Source organism: Rana temporaria, chromosome 9, assembly GCF_905171775.1.
Source record: "Rana temporaria chromosome 9, aRanTem1.1, whole genome shotgun sequence".
Taxonomy (NCBI): domain Eukaryota; kingdom Metazoa; phylum Chordata; class Amphibia; order Anura; family Ranidae; genus Rana; species Rana temporaria.
This window is the reverse complement of record NC_053497.1, coordinates 25,008,539-25,030,179: the sequence shown is the minus strand read 5'-3', so window position 1 is coordinate 25,030,179 and position 21,641 is coordinate 25,008,539. Positions and strand designations below refer to the sequence as shown.

The 21,641-nt window shown below is 41.7% G+C and overlaps 1 protein-coding gene across 3 annotated transcripts in view; it reads right to left on the bottom strand.

The window, feature by feature from the left end:
* Positions 1–21,641, bottom strand: part of ARHGAP4 (Rho GTPase activating protein 4) — a 256,952-nt gene that overhangs the window by 41,861 nt on the left and 193,450 nt on the right. For 2 of the 3 annotated variants that reach the window (XM_040322987.1, XM_040322988.1), the window contains exons 11-13: positions 18,900–18,927; positions 13,051–13,153; positions 972–1,032 (exon numbers count right to left, since the gene is read on the bottom strand). In XM_040322987.1, coding sequence (XP_040178921.1) covers positions 972–1,032; positions 13,051–13,153; positions 18,900–18,927 — 192 coding nt within the window. Of the gene's footprint in view, positions 1–971; positions 1,033–3,505; positions 3,534–13,050; positions 13,154–18,899; positions 18,928–21,641 lie in introns of all 3 variants that reach the window. The other variant, XM_040322989.1, reaches the window with a different exon arrangement.

Below are 21,641 nucleotides of genomic sequence, written 5' to 3'. Positions count from 1 at the left end.
TCCGGGTATGATCTTCGGGACTGGGCGTTCCTATTTGATTGACAGCCTTCCGACCGTCGCATACAGCACATCACGAGTTGCCGAACGTCGGTGCGGCTCTATACGGCGCCTGCGCACCGACGTTCGGCTACTTTCGGGAAATCGTGACACGCTGTATGTGACCGTCGGAAGGCTGTCGATCAAATAGGAACGCCCAGTCCCGCAGCCCATACCCGGAAGACGCGGAGAACATCTATCTCTAAAAATGGTAAGTACTGCATTGATTTAAAAAAAAAACACCCGATTCTGCTTCCCAAAATTAGCCTCAATCTAATGTTAAAAATTGATTTTTTGGGTGAACCTCCACTTTAATCACACATGTGTGTGCAGTGTATTTTCTGAATGCACCAGCGGGCTGCGCCTGCACTGCAAGAGTTAAATGCTCGTTCAGGTCTTGGGGCCGCAAAAGACACTTCCACTGAACACTGCAGATTTTGGAACCAGTCCCTGCAGCCTCTTCCCCCCTATGCTTTAGAAGTCCCCTGATGTCCTCAAAACCAATGCAGAGCCCTGTATTAAACGTGAGCATGCCAAGAAACATTCTACTGCCATGCATAGAAGAAGAGAAGAGCGCCACCTTCTGGGGGAGTGGAGGATCAGGCAAGTAAAACTGCTGTTCCCATTACCTAAACCTAAACTAGCTTGTAGTGCAGGGGCAGCCCCAGTGCATGGCAGGATTTTCCCTTTCCCTGGCGATGAGCTTAAATTACATTTTATTGAACAAAAAAATAAAGGAAATTCACTGGTGTTTTTTCAGTTTTAACCTGAGAGCCGAGTCCAGAACTCCTGTTAACTCAGGTTTGCTCAAGTGCTATAAAGAATATAGTGATTGGTAAAATAAAAATATTTTGTTAGTTGCATCATTTGTAGCCGACAAAAAAAATAATCTTGCCAAAAAATAGATAACAGCGTTCCAAAAATGATTTTCTTACCGTGCAAATTTATGAAGCGGATGCAGCTGGACACGACCCGTGGAATGGCCTCTCCTGAGCTCTGGATGGAGAAGAGAAACGGTATAATACATAATGTACACTGCTCATACCTGCTCGGATAAGACTTATATATATATATATATATATATATGGAAAACATTTTTTTATATATATATATATATATACACATACATACATATATATATATATATACACACACACACACACACACACTTGAATTTTATTTCTATATATATATATATATATATATATATATATACACACATACATATATACACACACACACACACACACACACACTTGAATTTTATTTCTATATATATATATATATATATATATATATATACACATACATACATACATACACACACACACACACATTATATATATATATATATATATATATATATATATATATATATATATATATATATACATATACATATACACATACATATATACATACACACACACACACATACATATATATATATATATATATATATATATATATATATATATATATATTACACACACACATACATATATTTTTTTTAAAACTGGCTTTTTAAGGTATTAAAAAATATATATGCCAAGTCAAGAGAATTTTTTTAATGCCTAAAAAAAATACAAATGTGAATATTTTGATATGTGTGTTAAATTCGATTTGCTCATATACTACAAATATCCCTCTTATATACCATGGCCCAGATTTTCGTATCTGGGCGTAAAACTCAGCATGTATATTTTTTAATACCTTAAAAAGCCAGTTGTATCACTGTTATTGTTACAGGATACTTCACAAACAATTTTGCACATGCTGATTTTTACGACTTACGCAAACGACGTAAATTTTCAAATTTCGACGCGGGAACGACGGCCATACTTAACCTCGACTGCGCCTCATATAGCAGGGGCAACTTTACGCATCGCAAATCTAACGTAAACGTCGTAACTTCACTGCGTCGACCGCGCGTACTTTCGGGAATTCGCGTATTTTGCAAATTTGCATACTCGACGGGGAAAACGACGTCGGCGACACCTAGCGGCGAAAAAAAAAATTGCATTTAAGATCCGACAGCGCAAGAGCCTTACGCCTGTCGGATCTAATGGTTATCTATGCGTAACTGATTCTAAAAATCAGTCGCATAGATACGACGGCCCAGATTAGGACTTACGACGGCGCACATTGCGTTGCGCCGTCGTAAGCCCTTTGAGAATCCATGTTTTTGAAATAATCATTTGGGGATATAGGTGTATAAATAACTCAATTATTTCCACAAATTTCCCATCTAATTTACTTTGTACATTAAAGTCAATTAATAGCATGCAAGTCAATTCCATGGATTGTGATAGGGACAAGAGTGAAATACCGGGCTCCTCGTAAGGAGTTATAGCCAGGTGGAATGTAAAGGAAATCTATACTAATCTAACTACAGTGGAACCTTGGATTACGAGCATAACCCCTTCCAGAAGAATGCTTGTATTCCAAAGCACTCGCATATCAAAGCCACTTTCCCCATAGAAGTCAATGGAAACAAAGATAATTTGTTCCGCATTGACTTCTATTGCATGCAATACCGCTTGTGGCCAGAGGTGAGGGGAGGCCGGAGAGCCTCGGAAATACTCAGGGACAGCTTGGCTGAACTTGGACACCCTCGGAAAGGCTCACAAACACTCAAGAACTGAATGTTTCTGAACCGTTCCGAGTGTCACTGGCGCCCCCAAACCTCTGGCCAAATGCGGTACTGCAGACACCATTGGCTTGAATCCTGCACGTTTTGCGAGACAAAACTAGGCACACTAAGGCCCCCTTCACACTGGGTCGTGTTTCGGGCGTTATTCAAGTGTTTTTCAGGTGAAGCCTCATCTGCAATCCCAACGTGAAAGCCCGAGTGCTTTCAGAGCCCTTTCACACTGCCAGCGCCCGAAAAGACCCTAACGTTTTAGGGCGTTTTTGTAGTGCCTCAGTGTGAAAGGGTAAGGCGTTTTTACAGCGCTTTCAATTCATTTCAATGGAGAGGGGCGTTTTTGCAGCATTTCTTTTCAGCGCCCCAAAAGCTGCTGGAAAGATGCCGCTTGCAGGACTTTTCTCAACGCCCCACCAGTGCAACGCCTTTTTACAACGCTTCCAATTCATTTCAATGGAGAGGGGCGTTTTTGGAGCGTTTTTTTCAGCGCCCAAAACTGCTCCAAAGGGTCCATTGAGATGCATGGAGAGCATTTTTATTGAGCGTTTTAATAGCGCAATTTTTAATGCTAAAACGCTGTAAAAACGATTCAGTGTGAAAAAAAAATGTTGCTCGTCTTTCAAAACGCTCGTTAACCATGTTACCAAGGTTCCACTGTAATACGTGGACTGAGATTCCTGACCCCCTTCTGAAAATACCAGTGACCTGGCAGCATCTGCCTTCAATAACATTAACATAACATCAACATAACATTTAACAGTATTAGCATTCAAAAATAAAAGAGTAGAGAGGCAAGCAGAAGCAAGAGTTACTAAGATGTACCTGAGCGCGGGACAGGTACCTCCGTCTCCTACACGCAGTGCAAAGGGAGAGAACAAAAAAGACAAAAAAAGGATTGGTCTGTAAGAGGTTAACAAGCAAGTACAAGCAGCACAGAAGCTCAGATCCATAAAGGCATGGGAAGGTTCAAGCAAAAGACCATTGAGCTGGCTTATTTATCAATCAAGTTCAGTGTGTGCAGAGACATGTAACGTGCAGAACCTAAGAAAGGCAATCAGCAGTCATCTCTCCACTGATGGCGGCAACAAACCTTATTGACCTCCTGGGTTATGGCGCTTTACACATCCATATGGCCCCTTGCTTAAAGTGTATGCAGACTCAGATTCTACTTTTCAGTAGGTTTGGCTTTATAGCCCTATGTAAGTTTTGACCTTTAGAAAGTTGAAACTTGAAGGAGACTTTTGGGTTGTATGGGGTGCAGATCTGGGGAGAGAGGAGTTTGCCACCCATGTTGCAATGGGATTGACAACTATAGGTTTGTTTTATTAAAAAGCACATCTTTGCCAAGCAAGAACAAGTTTGTATGCGTATTTTTACCACTGTGAGTTTCTATTATTTAAGAGTATATAAAAAAGAGGAAATTAACAAGGCATAGAGCATTAGCCACTCTTTTAAACTAGGAAAATGGAGCGAATCTTATTTCCAATTAAAAAAAAAAACTTTTAATTAGGGGTTATCTGCTCTGTTTTCTATGCAAAAAATAATAATTATATATATATAAAAAAAAACATACATTATATACATTATAAACATACATTATATATATATATATATATATATATATATATATATATATATATATATATATATATATATATATATATATATACACACACATATATATACATATATATACACACACACACACACATAATATATATATATATATATATATATAAAATATTTTAGAAAAAAATATATATAATTTTAGAAAAAAAATATATATATATATATATAATCACACACACATTTTTTTTTCTAAAATATATATATATATATATTAGAAAAAAAATGTGTGTGTGATTATATATATATATATTTTTTTTTTCTAAAGTTATATATATTTTTTTCTAAAGTTTATATATATATATATATATATATATATATATATATATATATATATATATATATATATATATATATATATATATATATATATATATATATATATATATATATATATATATATATATATATATATATATATATATATTCTAAAATTATATATTTATTTTCTAAAGTTTATATATATATATATATATATATATATATATATATATATATATATATATATATATATATATATTATATATATTTATTATTTTAGAAAAAAAATATATATTTTTTTTAGAGAAAAAAAAATGTGTGTGTGAGATATATATATTTATTAGAAAATATATTTTTTAAAAAAATATAATTTTTTTCTAAAATATTATATATATATTTTTGTGTGTGTGTGTGTGTCATTTTTTTTTTGTTTGCATACAGCATAGAAAACAAAGCCGACCACTCATGATTTTTTTTAATTAGTGGCAGGATTTGCGCCATTTTTTCAGTGTAAAAAAAGCGGCTTAAGTGTTTATGCTTGCATCATTCCTTGGTAAATTATATATATATATACATATATACATATATATATATATATATATATATATATATATATATATACACATATATACACATATATATACACACACACAGATATAAAAAAAATGGGAAATTAACAAGAAGTGATGCAAGCATAAAAGCTTGAGCCACTTTTTAAACTGAAAAAATGGCGCGAATCCTGCTGTGAAAAAAAAAAAAAAAAAAAAAAAAAACGTTTTAATCATGAGTGATCAGCTCTGTTTTCTATGCTGTCTCTGTAACATCTAAACCTGTAAATGCTTAATCTGTATTCAAACTCAAAATCTAATATTGTAAAGATAGATAGAGAGATAGATAGATAGATAGATAGATAGATAGATAGATAGATAGATAGATAGATAGATAGATAGATAGATAGATAGATAGATAGATAGATAGATAGATAGATAGATATTGTACAGTATATATTAAACGGGAGCATAAAGCCTTCACCATTCTTTTAAACTGAGAGACTGAGCCTAAGCAAACTTTTTTTTAAATTAGGAGTGATCTACTCTGTTTTCTATGCTGTGTCTGTACCCGGTATCGAGAGCAGGAGACCTGGAGCTGTTTGTTCTTTCTCTCTATGCCTGCCATCTAAACCCCCAACTACTCACTCAGCTGAGAGTGTGAGAGTGAGTGGGAGGAGCAAGGCTGTTAACCCTGCATTTGTTGGGGTCAACAGCCAGGCATATAGGCAGGAACCTTCTTTGTATATATGCAGGCTCTGTCTGTGTAGTGTTTTCACTGCACAGGCAGATACAGGCACATGAGCTTGCAAACCCATTACTCGCAGACATTCACATCCTATATGCCTGTTCCAGGTGGGGATCTGCGGCAGTTTTATATATGGAAAACGATTGCAGTCCCCTTGTTAGTTAATTTTTTGGAATAGAAACTGGTGAGAGTGAAGCACCTGAAACAGCTCTAGAATATACAGTGCCTTGAAAAAGTATTCATATCCCTTGAAATTTTCCACATTTTGTCACGTTACAACCAAAAACGTAAATGTCTTTTATTGGGATTTTATGTGATAAACCAACACAAAGTGGTACATAATTGTGAAGTGAAAGGAAAATGATAAATGTTTTTCCAAATTCTTCTAAATGTTTTTTTTTTTTTTTTTGTATTCAGCCCCCTTTACTCTGATACCCCTACCTAAAATCTAGTGGAACCAATTGCCTTCAGAAGTCACCTAATTAGTAAATAGAGTCCAACTGTGTGTCATTTAATCTCAGTATAAATACAGCTGTTCTGTGAAGCCCTCAGGTTTGTTAGAGAACCTTAGGGAACAAACAGCAATATGAAGGCCAAGGAACACACCAGACAGGTATGGCATAAAGTTGTGGAGAAGTTTAAAGTAGGGTTAGGTTATAAAAAAAATATCCCAAGCTTTGAACATCTCACGGAGCACTGTTCAACCCATCATCCGAAAATGGAAAGAGTATGGCACAACTGCAAACCTACCAAGACATGGCCGTCCACCTAAACTGACCGGCCGGGCAAGGAAAACATTCATCAGAGAAGCAGCCAAGAGGCCCATGGTAACTCTGGAGGAACTGCAGAGATCCACAGCTCAGGTTAGAGAATCTGTCCACAGGACAACTATTAGTTGTGCTCTTCACAAATCTGCCCTTTATGGAAGAGTGGCAAGAAGAAAGACATTGTTGAAAGAAAGCCATAAGAAGTCTTGTTTGCAGAATTGTGAGAAGCCACATGTGGGGTACACAGCAAACATGTGGAAAGAAGGTGCTCTGGTCAGATGAGACCAAAATGTAACTTTTTGGCCTAGAAGCAAAACGCTATGTGTGGCAGGAAAACCAACATTGCACATCACCCTGAAAACACCATCCCCACCGTGAAACATGGTGGTGGCAGCATTATGTTGTGGGGATATTTTTCTTCAGCAGGCACAGGGAAGCTGGTCAGAGTTCATGGGAAAATAGATGGAACCAAATAAAGGGCAGTCTTAGAAGAAAACCTGTTATGCCGCGTACACACGACCATTTTTAATGGTCTAGAAAAAACGACGTTTTTTTCAACCCGATTATTGTTAGGCGGCCTTGCCTACACACGATCGTGAAAAAAAAAAGCGTGGTGACGTACAACGGCACTATAAAGGGGAAGTTCCGTTTGGATGGCGCCACCCTTGGGGCTGCTTTTGCTGATTTTGTGTTAGTAAAAGTTTGGTGAGAGACGATTCGTGCTTTTCAGTCTGTTACAGCGTGACGAATGTGCCATCTCTATTATGAACGCTAGTTTTACCAGAACAAGCGTTTCCGTCTCATAACTTGCTTCTGAGCATGCACGTTTTTTTCACGTCGTTAAAGCCCACACACGACCATTTTTTACAACGTTTAAAACGACATGAAAATTCAGAGCAGGTTCTAAAATTTTAATGCCCATTTTTTACGTCGTGAAAAATGCTCTGGAGCCCACACACAATCGTTTTTAATGACATTAAAAAAAAATACGTAATTTTTTTACATCCCGAAAAACGGTAGAGTCTGCAAAAGACTTGAGCGGAGGTTCACCTTCCAGCAGGACAACAACCCTAAACATACAACCAGAGCTACAATGGAATGGTTTGGATCAAAGCATATTCATGTGTTAGAATGGCCCAGTCAAAGTCCAGACCTAAATCCAAATGAAAATCTGTGGCAAAACTTGAAAATTGCTGTTCACAGACGTTCTACATCCAATCTGACAGAGCTTGAGATATTTTGCCAAGAAGAATGGGCAAAAATGTAATTCTCTAGATGTGCATAGCTGGTTGAGACATACTCAAAAAAGACTTGCAGTAAGTATTGACGCTATACAAATGCACTCCACACATATTTATTTGTAAAACATTTTGAAAATCATTTATCATTTTCCTTCCACTTCACAATTATGTGCCACTTTGTCTTGATCTATCACATAAAATCTCAATAAACTATGGGCTAGATTCAGGTAGATCTGTGCATTTTTACGGCGGCACAGCGTATCGTATTTACGCTACGCCGCCGTAAGTCAGAGAGGCAAGTGCTGTATTCACAAAGCACTCGCCTCCTAAGTTACGGCGGCGTAGCGTAAATGGGGCCGGCGTAAGCGCGCCTAATTCAAATGAGGATGAGGGGGCGTGTTTTATGTTAATTATTGGTGACCCGACGTGATTGACGTTTTTCCCGAATGGCGCATGCGCCGTCCGTGGAATTTCCCAGTGTGCATTGCTCCAAAGTACGCCGCAAGGACGTCATTGGTTTTGACGTGAACGTAAATTACGTCCAGCCCCATTCACGGATGAGTTACACAAACAACGTAAAAACTAAAAATTTTGATGCGGGAACGACGGCCATACTTAACATTGCATACACCTCCTAATAGCAGGAGTAACCTTACCCCGAAAAAGCCTAACGTAAACGATATAAAAAAATAACGCCGAGCATACGTACATTTGTGAATCGGCGTATCTAGGTCATTTGCATATTCTATGCCGAAAACGACGGAAGCGCCACCTAGCGACCAGCGTAAATATGCAACTAAGATACGACGGCGTAAGAGACTTACGCCGCTCATATCTTAGCCTAATTTAAGCATATCTGGTTTCCAGAATACGCTTAAATTTACGACGGCATAGATTCAGAGTTATGACGGCGTATCTACTGATACGCCAGTGTAACTCTCTCTGAATCTAGCCCTATATTTAAGTTTTTTGGTTGTAACATGACAAAATGTGAAAAATGTCAAGGGGGTATGAATACTTTTTCAAGGCACTGTATGCTTTGTTATTATTGCGCATGTCACTCACGCCAATTTTCACACCATTATAATATCACTGAAGGTTTCGTTAATTTCCACCAAAGTGAGAAAGGAGTGAAGGTACTACAGTGCAGCTTTGATTGTAGAATGTTTCCATTGCATGGCAGAAAAAGAGGAAGTGATACACCATACGGGAAACAGAAGATGAAGGGGAAGCGGAGATTAGATAAAAAAAAATAAAAAGATAAAAGATGAAATAACAGATACAGTTAATGATGTGCACAAGATGCACACTGTAAAACAGAGAAATTGGGTTCTTTTAAGATGACTGGAGTAAAAAATGAAGACATGAAGCCCATTCCCACCAATCAGATTGCATGGAAAAAAGGAAAAGGGGCCAATTATTGATTTAAGAAACACTGGGACAGATATGGCTGTGTCAAATAAGAACTGCCTGTATTGCCTCCTTACGTGGCCAAGTAAATTTTCCTTTTCTTACATGCACCACTGAAGTATGCAGGAAGCTCCCTAAAGCCCCATTTAAAACCGTGCCAAACCTCTAGACATGGGGGCCTTATTGCAAATTCTGAACCCAATGCCTCCTCCATGGCACCCTTCTTAATTGGCCGCCACCCACTTCTTTTGCCCCCCCCCCCCCCCCCCAGTAAATACAAAATTAGCCAGATGGCAGCAAATTAATAGATGATGTGGTAAGATTCTATTGAGCGATTCTGCTTAAGGCTAGGTTCACACTGCTGCGAATAAAAAAATCGCTGTAAAATCGTGATTTTACCACGATTTCGCGGCTGCGGTTTTGCCGCGATTTCGGCCGCGATTTAAAAGACATCTGTGCAGGGTTCAATGTAAATCGCGGCCCGAAATCGCAAAAAGTAGTACAGGAACTACTTTTTGAAATCGGTGCAGCGCCTGCAGATGCGGCGCCGCACCGATTAGGACGGTGCCATTGACGACAATTGCCGCCGATTTGACATGTGAAATCGCATCTCAAATTGTACCAAATCGTACCCAGTGTGAACCTGGGCTTAGCCTGTTTCTCCTCCTACCTATCTCAGCGCACTTTCAGTGTCACAACTCAATCTCCTCCGCTCCTCTTTATGTTGGGGTACCCCCAAAGCTCTCCCAGTCCCAGTCTTGACACAAAGGGGTTGGAGAGTGCAGAATCTGGGGCAGCTCTGCATAGAAACCAATCCGCTTCCAGGTTTTATTGTCAAAGTTTATTATTAGAAGCTGATTGGCTACCACGCACAGCTGCACCAAATTTTGCACTACAGTGGAACCTCTGATTACGAGCATAATCCGTTCCAGGAGAATGCTCTTAATCCAAAGTACTCACATACCAAAGTGAGTTTCCTCATTGAAGTCAATGAAAACAAAAATCATTTGTTCTGCATTGACTTAAATAGCATGCAATACCGCATGCGGCCAGAGGCAGGGGGAGCCGGAGAGCCTCGGAAACGGCCGAAAAGGCCCGAGGACACTTCGGCTGACCTCTGCAAACTTTGGAGAGACTTCATTCCTGGGATTTGCCGAAGTCAGCCGTGCTGTCCCCAGGCCTTTCCAAACGGCGACGTTCGTCTCTGCTCGGCTCCGGCGCCCCCCCCACCTCAGGCCAAACGGGGTAACGTACAACGCTTTAGCCTGAATCCTGCTTGTTTTGCGAGACAACCCTCGCAAACCGAGTTACGATTTTTAAAAATATAGTGCTCGTATTGCGAAACGTTTGTTAACCGCGTTACTCGTAATCCGAGGTTCCACTGTATATACTGTATTTATTGGCGTATAACACTCACTTTTTTACCCTGAAAATAGAGGGTAAAGGGTGTGTGTTATACACCTGTGCGTGTTATACACCGATAATATACACACAACATGCAGTCCATTGCGTTTTTTTTCTGCGTCAAAAACGCATGGTAAGTTTTATTTTTTATGATATATAGTTTTAACCAGTGCATTCAGTTTCATGGCTTTCCAGTTCCAGAAAAAAGTAGTAGAAAATGCTGTATTTTTCCTGCACTGGAACGGGGTTAGCCTTGGTTCACATTAGTGCGATTTGACAAATTGCATGTCAAATCGGCAGCAATTGCACCAATTTCAAAAACGTGTTTCTGTACTACTTATTGCAATTTCGGGGTGTGATTTCCATTGACATCTGTGCAAAAACTCGCACAGATGTCTCTGAAATCGCTGCCGAAATTGGGACTTGCATGCGGGAATGAAATGCACAATTCCATTCCGGCACTCAGTGTGAACCTAGGCATAAAAAATGCACTGGAATTCAATGAAAATCATCAAAAACACAGCAGACCCCAGTACAGTAGAAAAAAAAAAAAAAAAACAGGAAAAAAGCATCTGGAAACACATCAAAAACGCACTTGAACGCGTCAAAAATGCACTAAAAACATTACAAACGCGCATGCAGCAATGCATCTGAAACGGATCCGGAGTGCGTTTTTGAAATGCAAGAATCAGCCGCAAATCAACCACAAAGTGAAAATAACAATAATATTATAAAAAAAGAACAATAATAAAAAGGTTATTAGTAGGGTTGTCCCGATACCACTTTTTTTTGAGACCGAGTACAAGTACCGATACTTTTTTTCCAAGTACTCGCCGATACCGAATACCGACACTTTTCTTTAATGTCATGTGACAGTATTTTTTTTTTTTTTTTTTTTTTACACAATTGTCAGTGTGTGTTTTTTTTTCTATTATTATTATTATTATTATTATTATTATTTACATTTTCTTTTTTTTTAATTATTTATTGCAATTTTTTTTTTTTTTTTAATTAGCCCTCTTGGGGGCTTTGGTGAGATATCAGGGGTCTTAACAGACCTCTGACATCTTCCCTTTAAGACAGAGAAAGGGACACAGATTCCCCAGTCCCTTTCTCTGCAGTCTCAGCTGAAATGAATGGAGAGAAGCTCACTGACTCTGTCCATTCGGAAAAGGAAGGAGCCGGGTTTAGCGGCTCCTACCTCTGCTCTCCATCCTGACATATTGAGGGGGGGGGGGGGGAGCGGCACGGAGGGGGAGCGGCATGGATGGGGACAAGATGGCACAGATCGGGAGAACACATCACGGGGGGAGAGAGCGGCACGGAGGGGGAGCGGCATGAATGGGGAGAAGATGGCACAGAGCGGGAGAACACATCACGGGGGGAGAGAGCGGCACGGAGGGGGAGCGGCATGGATGGGGAGAAGACGGCACAGAGGGGGAGAACACATCACGGAGGGAGAGCGGCACGGAGGGGGAGCGGCATGGATGGGGAGAAGATGGCACGGAGGGGGAGAACACATCACGGGGGGAGAGCGGCACAGAGGGGGAGCGGCATGGATGGGGAGAGCACATCACGGGGGGAGAGCGGCACGGAGGGGGAGCGACATAGGATGGGGAGAAGACGGCACGGAGGGGGAGAACACATCACAGGGGGGAGAGAGGCACAGAGGGGGAGCGGCACGGACGAGGAGAAGACAGCACGGGGGGAACAAGACGGCACGGGGGAGAAGACAACACAGAGAAGACTTGTAACTCCCCCCACCACCCGATACCTGACTGTACAAGTATCGGGTGAAGCATCGGAGCATTTCCCCCGAGTACAAGTACTCGGGAAATGCTTGGTATCGGGACATCCCTAGTTATTAGTTACATAGTCAGGTTTAAAAAAAAAAAAAGACACAAGTCCATCCATTTCAACCAAAAAAAAAAAAACCATACAAGCCCATATACATAATCCTGCACCTAGCCTTTTAATAATTATTACCCTTCTAGTATTGCTATTATTATTTAAAAAATTGTAATGAAAAAATCTAAGAAAAAAATGCAAACTATGGAATATTTAAAGGTAAAACAATTAAAAAGATAAAAAAAAGAAAGAAGATCCTACAAATGTCATCAGAAAGGCCTATGAACGGCATGTTGTGAGATATTGAGATTATTGAAGCATGTGTGAAGACATACAGTATAGAGAAGCTCAGGTTATCAGATCATTCGGCACTGAAGTGGCAGAGGTTTGCATTGACAGATAGAGAGCTATGCAGCAAAGGCTTCTGGGAAGAGCGACACGGCAGTGGTTACCCCGAATATAACACAAGCTGAATCAGAAAGCAAAGAATATGGGCGGCACACGCGGGAGGTACCTTCACAAACTCCTCCAAATCCCCGTTAAACAGTTTGTAGTTATATTGGGATGACGGTCGCTGCCTTTTCGCCCTCTGTGATTTACTGGTATTGGACTGCAGCCTGAAACCAACCGTGTGACATACAATTCACCCATACACAAACCTTGCTAGAATACATAGAATAAGCATCAAATACACCAATATTAGGGCTATAATACAGGGAAATGCATATCCTAGCTAATATCACCATGTGCCCATTATAACTACAGTGAGAGGGAAAAAGTATTTGATCCCCTGATGATTTTGTAGGTTTGCCCACTGACCGAAATGATGAGTCTATAATTTTAATGGTGGGTTATTTTAACAGCGAGAGACAGAACAACAACAAACATATCTAGAAAAACGCATTTCTGAAAAGTTATAAATTGATTTGCATTTTAATGAGTGAAATAAGTACCGTATTTATCGGCGTATACCGCACACTTTTTTCCCCTTAAAAGGGGAAAATAGTGGGTGCGCGATATACGCCGATACCCGCTTCCCACGCTCAGTCTGAATGCCTGCGCCGACATATACCGAGTGCAGTACACTCGGCTACATTCGGCCAGGCTCGGCTTTGCTCGTGCTCACGCATAAACGTCACAGAGCGTGAGCACGAGCGAAGCCGAGCCTGGCCGAATGTGTACTGCAGTCGTTATATGTCGGCGCAGGCATTCAAACTGAGCGCGGGAAGCGGCGATTCAATGGGCAGACAGTGCGGGAGAAGCCGGGAGGACATCACTGAAGCCGAAGACGAACACCGGACCCGACGAGGCCGCCGCGCAAGACACCAAAACTGTAAGTACTAAAAGTTTTTTTTTTTACAGAAATGCGAGTCCACATTAGGGGTGCGCGCTATACGCCGGAGCGCGCAATACCCCGATAAATACAGTAATTGATTCCCTATCAATCAGCAAGATTTCTGGCTCCCAGGTGTCTTCCATACAGGTAACAAGCTGAGGTTTGGAGCACTCTCTTAACCACTTAAGGACCGCCTCCTGCACATATACGTCGGCAGAATGGCACGGCTGGGCACACGCACGTACCTGTACGTTCTCTTTAAGTGCCCAGCCGTGTGTCGGGGGCGCGCGCCCGCGACCCGGTCCGAAGCTCCGTGACCGCGGGACCCGAACGCCGCTGGTGTCCCGCGATCGGTCCCCGGAGCTGAAGAACGGGGAGAGGTGTGTGTAAACACAGCTTCCCCGTTCTTCACTGTGGCGCGGTCATTGATCGTGTGTTCCCTGATATAGGGCAACACGATCAATGTCGTCACACATTCAGCCGCGCCCCCCTACAGTTAGAAACACATATGAGGTCACACTTAACCCCTTCAGCGCCCCCTGGTGGTTAACTCCCAAACTGCAATTATCATTTTCACAGTAAACAATGCATTTTTAGAACATTTTTTGCTGTGAAAATGACAAAAATGTGTCAAAATTGTCCGATGTGTCCGCCATAATGTCGCGGTCACGAAAAAAAAAAAAATCGCTGATCGCCGCCATTAGTAGTAAAAAAAATGTTTTGAATGAAATTGCAATAAAACTATCCCCTATTTTGTAAACACTATACATTTTGCGCAAACCAAATCGATAAATGCTTATTGCGATTTTTTTTACCAAAAATAGGTAGAAGAATACGTATCGGCCTAAACTGAGGGGAAAAAAAGTTTTTATATATTTTTGGGGATATTTATTATAACAAAAAGTAAAAAATATAGCATTTTTTTCAAAATTGACGCTATATTTTTGTTTATAGCGCAAAAAATAAAAAGCACAGAGGTGATCAAATACCACCAAAAGAAAGCTCTATTTGTGGAAAAAAAAAAGGACGCCAATTTTGTTTGGGAGCCATGTTGCACGACCGTGCAATTGTCAGTTAAAGCGACGAAGTGCCTAATCGCAAAAACTGGCCGGGTCCTTTACCTGCATTTTGGTCCGGGTCTTAAGTGGTTAAAGGGAGTGCTCCTAATCTCATCCTTTTACCTGTATATAAGACACCTGTCCACAGAAGCAATCAGATTCCAATCTCTCCACTATGGCCAAAGAGCTGTCCAAGGATGTCAGGGAGAAGATTGTAGACCTACACAAGGCTGGAATGGTCTACAAGACCATCGCCAAGCAGCTTGGTGAGGGGGTGACAACAGCTGGCGTGAAAATTTGCAAATGGAAGAAACACAAAATAACTGTCAATCTCCCTCAGTCTGGGACTCCATGCAAGATCTCACCTTGTGGAGTTACAGCGATCATGAGAACGGTGAGGAATCTGCCCAGAACTACACAGGAGAATCTTGTCAATGATCTCAAGGCACCTGGGACCAGAGTCACCAAGAAAACAATTGGTAACACACAGGGGTCAAGTCCTGGGGGAAAAAGTGTGGGAACTCCCACCCAAGATCCACTCCCCCACCAAAAAAAAAAAAAGATACGCTCATATGCATAATTACTAAAACCACAATCCACTGTACCTTAGTAATGCTTTATGTTACTGGCCACTTCCTGTATATGGATTTATCGGGTAGTGTGTGATGCCGCAATGTCTCCTGGGAGCTTTTGTCATTGTTACCAGGAGACATTGCGGAGGTCTGCCGCGAGTTATCGCGGGATTTAGAAAGAAGCAAGTTCTAAGGTTTGCCTGCCCCTGGCAGTGACTCGAGCTGGGCATCGCCGCTTAGTGAAGGATTGGCTCGGGTGGCTCGGCTGCTCTAGTCCTGCAAAGGGAACAGAGTTCCTGTTGTGAAAAAAGTGCAGGAACTCCATTCCCACGCGTTCCCACAGGACTTGAGCCCTGGTAACACACTATGCTAATGAAGGACTGAAATCCTGCAGCGCCCACAAGGTCCCCCTGCTCAAGAAAGCACCTGTACAGGCCTTTTTTTTTTTTTGAATAAGGAAAGGGTTCCTTGGGACCCCAGAGACCCAAAGAAGCCAGGGGGAGTGGGTAAGGGCAAGTGGACTGTATCGGTATTAGGTAAATCAGTTATACAGAAGAAGTATAGTAAAGGTACTTCTTCTGTATAACTGATTTACCTAGTACCGATACAGTCCACTTGCCCTTACCCACTCCCCCTGGCTTCTTTGGGTCTCTGGGGTCCCAAGGAACCCTTTCCTTATTCCAAAAAAAAAATATGTGCTTTCTTGAGCAGGGGGACCTTGTGGGCGCTGCAGGATTTCAGTCCTTCATTAGCATAGTGTGTTACCAGGGCTCAAGTCCTGTGGGAACGCGTGGGAACGGAGTTCCTGTACTTTTTTCACTGCAGGAACTCCCTGGCTTCTTTGGGTCTCTGGGGTCCCATGGAACCTTTCCTTATTTTCCTTACTCAAAATTATGTTAGGGTGATGGTACTCTAAGGTTATGTTACCTTTTCTCTACTGAGAGGTCTCCATATAAAACATGTACAGGCCTGTCTAAAGTTTGCTAATGAACATCTGAATGATTCAGAGGAGAACTGGGGGAAAGTGTTGTGGTCAGATGAGACCCAAAATCAAGCTTTTTGACATCAACTCGCCATGTTTGGAGGAGGAGGAATGTGGCCTATGACTCCAAGAACACCATCCCCACCTTCAAACATGGAGTTGGAAACATTATGCTTTGGGGGGCGATTTTCTGCTAAGGGGACAGGACAACATCACTGCATCAAAAGGGACGATGGACAGGGCCATGTGCCATCAAATCTTGGGCGAGAACCTCCTTACGTCAGCCAGGGCATTGAAAATGGGTCGTGGATGAGTAATCCAGCATGACAATGACCCAAAACACACGGCCAAGGCAACAAAGGAGTGGCTCAAAAAGAAGCACAATAAGGTCCTAGAGTGGCCTAGCCAGTCTCCAGACCTTAATCCCATAATTAATATGTGGAGGGAGCTGAAGGTTCCAGTTACCAAAATGTCAGCCTGGAAACCAAATGACTTGGAGAGGATCTGCAAAGAGGACAGAATCCCTCCTGAGATGTGTGCGAACCTGGTGACCAACTACAAGAAAAGTCCGACCTCTGTGATTGCCAACAAGGGTTTCTCCACCAAGTACCAAGTCATATTTTGTGAAGGGGTCAAATAATTATTTCACTCAATAAAATGCTAATTAATTTATAACTTTTTTGGAATGCGTTTTTTTTAGATATTATTGTTGTTATTCTGTCTCTCACTGTTAAAATAAACCCACCAATAAAATTATAGACTGATCATTTCTTGGTCAGTGGGCAAAATCAGTAGACAATTAGCAGGGGATCAAATACTTTTTTCCCTTACTGTAGTCAAAGTCTGCCTACTGTAAGAAAATAGGTTAAAGCTGAACTCCAAGCGGATTTAAAATTCACAAATTATGCAGCTGTGTATTCTTTAATGCGTCATGGTATTTTTTTGTATTCTTTTATTTTAAACAAAACTTTAAGCATTTGAATTTGACTTTGTATCTTTCTCTAGCAATCCCTGTACAGCAGAGCTCAGTTTGGGAGTGGGAGAAGCAAAACAATGAGCCAGTCAATTGTGTTGCAGAGCTCATGTGTAATAAGAAGTATGCTGATAGGAGGAGAGAGAACAGGGTGACAGGGAGATGAGCCTATCAGTTAGCTGCTTCTTCTTTTACTGTCCAGTCATAGGCTGGGGGAGGGACAAGACCTGTGGGTGATACTAAACTACCGCAGAGGAAAATCAGGTCTCAGGGTTATGCTGTGTGGCAGAGCTGTATAAATCTCAGGACTAAACGGGCAGAAACACATATCCATTGGTAGATAAAACATCTCTCTTATGCTGACTTGTGTATTGTTTGTGTATTTACCTGTCTACCTGCTGGAGTTTAACTTAAACAATTTGCACTTTAAATAAGCCTAATACTAATCATTTTCATTTTTTTTTTTATTCGATTTTTTCTATACTTAATCAAAGGGAAACTGGCAGTAATCCACAATATTCGTCTTTCACTAAAATCTGACTGGTTGCTTATTGGGTACTGTAAGTACGCAGGAACAAAAAAGTTCACATTCACCACTGTTGAGAACGAGAATTACACTACTGTCCAAAATGTTTAGGCAAATGCTAAAAAACTTTGTAAATTAAGATGCTACAGACAAGGCCTAGGGCAGCACATTGCAGGGGGGCAGCACAGAAAGAGACCCCGCCGGCTTGCGCTACATTATTAGTGTAGCGCCAGTCTTATGGGGCGTACTGGGCTGAGAGGCAACTTAGTCTAGTGCCCCCATAAAGAGGGCGCACTGCTTCCGGTTTGTGGGTGGCCGGCATTTTGCTACTGGGGGGGGGGGGGGGGGGGGCTCTGCTTCGAATTTTGACTGTCCTATATGTTTTCTGCTGCACCATTGGCATTTTTATAGCTTCTTAGTCCTCTCCATAACATTATCAGACATTTTTGCTTAAAGTAGAATTATAGGCAACACTTTTTTTCTCATTTTGGATTAAGTAAGGGAGGATTATAGCCCCTGTTTGTTTTTGTTGCCATCCCTGTCCCATTGCAGAGATTTCCCTTTACTTCCTGCCCCATAGCCAAACAGGAAGTGAGAGGAAATCTATGCAAAATTAAGGGAATCCACTTTAAGGCACAATGAGGGGATTTACTAAAGCTGGAGTGTGCAAAATCTGGTGCAGTTCTGCATTGAAACCCAATCAGCTTCCAGATTTTATTAACTGAACAAGCTAAAGTTAGAAGCTGATCCAACCGTGCACAGCTGCACCAGATTCTGTGCATGCCAGTTTTAGTGAATCTCTCCCAATAAGTGGCAACCTTGGCATGCAGAATTCCTGCGGTGGTAATTACTGTAGGTTACATATGGTGACATCAATAGCCCCACCCTTCATTCCAGTCATTGACAGTATACGTACCCAGAGATTTTACTGTGCGATTCAGCTGCTGTGGAGGAAAAATGGAAAAACGTGAGAATTTTTTAAAATGTAAATTTTCTCAGCATTTCAAGAAAGTTTCAGTTACGTAGTTACATAATCAAGTTTTAATTACATAGTTGCATAATTAGAAAACCTCTATATACATAATTCCTATACCCATAGATCAGGGGTGCCCAACCTTTTGAAGAGTGAGGGCCACTTAAGCAACTTGGTAACCAGTCGCGGGCCACAATGAGTGGAGTGGGCAGATGACAGGCCACGGCTACTCTACAGGCTCTCTGATCCACCCTGATGGAAGGGGACGAATTACCTTCTGTTTTTCAGACTGGAGGTAGGTGGGCGTAAACAGACATCTGTCACTCCATAGAGGTGAACTGAGGGTCCCATTTGGTCGGGCTGGTCGTGTAAAAGGCCCTAAGACTGCATACATACTGAAGTGCTGCGGTTTACCCACACTGTGGGTGCAGTGTAGTGCACCTGTGTCTATCCTGCGGGTTAGCTGAACTTTGCCATAGACTCCGCCTGTGGCAAAAGCCAGTGCTGTAGAGGAAGCATCGGCTTATGGGGCTCTGCTCCGCAGCCACTTTCTTCCTCTACCACCAGCTTCATTCACAACACTGATGCTGTGGTATGGAGGGTCGGCAACCTGCAATCTGGGCTTGCCAACCCGCCATTCCAGAGCAGGAGGCCGCGGGCCACATCAGAGGGCTCCGCGGGCCATATGTGGCCCCCGGTTGGCCACCCCTGCCATAGATGATCCAGAGCAAAAAAAAAAACCTTTGAAGCATGACCCAATTTGCTTCAGGGGGGAAAATTTTCTTCTGGATCACCAGAAAGAAATCAGATATTGGATCAACTGACCCTGGTGGTATTACCTATAATTATGAATATCCAGGTATATTTTGTGCATTTAGGAAAGAATCCAGGCCTTTTTAAAAACAATCTACTGAGCTAACCGAAACTAGTTCTTGTGGGAGTCTATTCCACATTTTTACAGCTTTTACTGTGAAGAAGTCTTTCCACATGTGGAGGTTAAATCTCATTTCCTCCAGACGTAGAGTGTGCCCTTGTCCTCTGTAATGACCCGACAGTGAATAATTATACACCAAGATCACTATATGGACCCCTTATATATTTGTACATGTGGATCATACCCCCTCCTAATCTCCTCTTCTCAAGAGTGAATAAATTCAGTTCCTCTAATCTTTCCTCATAGCTGAGCTCCTCCATGCCTATTATCAGTTTGGTTGCTCTTCTCTGCACTTTCTCCAGTTCCCTGATATCCTTTTTGAGAACTGGGGCCCAAAACTGAACTACATATTCCAGATGAGGTCTTACTAATGATTTGTACAGAGAGGAAAAATGATCTCTCTCTCTGGAGTCCATATCTCTCTTACACAAGAAAGGAATTTGGTTGGTTTAGAAACCACAGCTTGGCATTGCATGCCATCATTAGGCTTATAATCTGCCAGAACCCCCAGATCCTTCACCATTGATTCCCCCAGTTGTACTCCCCCTAGTATGTAAGATGCATGCATGTTTTTAGCCCCCAAGTGCATAACTTTACATTTATCAATATTTATTATTATTGTTGTATTAGGAGACAGTAAAGAGTTGATTTAGAAGCGGAGGTTCACCCTTAAAAAAAATTATCTACCATCCCATCCAGCATACTTGCGTCAGCTACAGTATGCTTTTTTTATTTTTCGCTGTACTTACCGTTTAATCGTTGATTTTCTTTTCTTCTTCCCGCAGGGAATAGGCGTTCCTATGAAGGGGCGTAGATGATTGACGTGCGACTACAGCGCGTCGCGCTTTCCGAAAATAGCCGACCTAGGACTCGGCTATATACGGCGCCTGCGCAGTCAGCTCCTAGTCTGTGCGCAAGCGCCGCATAGCGCCGTGAAGAGCCTAGTCCTAGTCCGGCTATTTTCGGAAAGCGTGACGCGCTGTAGCCGCACGTCAATCATCTACGCCCCTTCATAGGAACGCCTGTTCACCCGCGGGAAGAAGAAAAGAAAAGCAACGATTAAACGGTAAGTACAGCGACAAAAACAAAAAAAAAAGCATACTGTAGCTGACGCAAGTATGCTGGATGGGATAGTAGATGATTTTTTTAGGGTGAACCTCCGCTTTAAGGGTGTGATGTAAAATAATAAACTAGCTAAGATGAGAGTGATTTCTCCGTAAAAGAGAAGACGTCCATAACCTTTGGACTCACAGAATGGGGTGAAGTTATTGGGGAATGTTCCAGAGGGTATGCCGTCCAAAGCTTTGCCGGTGTCCAATCACCTGTAGGAACCAGCCTATAACCCACGGTACTGTACTGTGATGATTGATCTATACATTATATAATATATATTGTGGCAACACCAATCCCTGTCACTGTGAAAATGGGGGAAAATAGGACACAGGATTTGAATTAACGGTTTTGGGTAATTTCTGAGCAGAGAAAGATGTGTTTTTGGCTTTCCCTGGATTCTCTAGTTCTAGATCAGAACTTTCAATCCTGTATCTGGATTCTACCAGGTGCCTGCAGCCTGTTTGAATATAGAGGTGTGCAGAGTCGTTATATACTCAAGCCTGAGGATAGCTCAGAGCTCCCAGTGTGAGAGACAGGAGGTCTCACCCAGGGGTCAGAGGTGGCCCAGCCAGGAAATAGGAGGCCTCCTATCGGGGTGTCAGGAGAACCCCTATTTAAAGGCAGCAGGGCACTGCAAC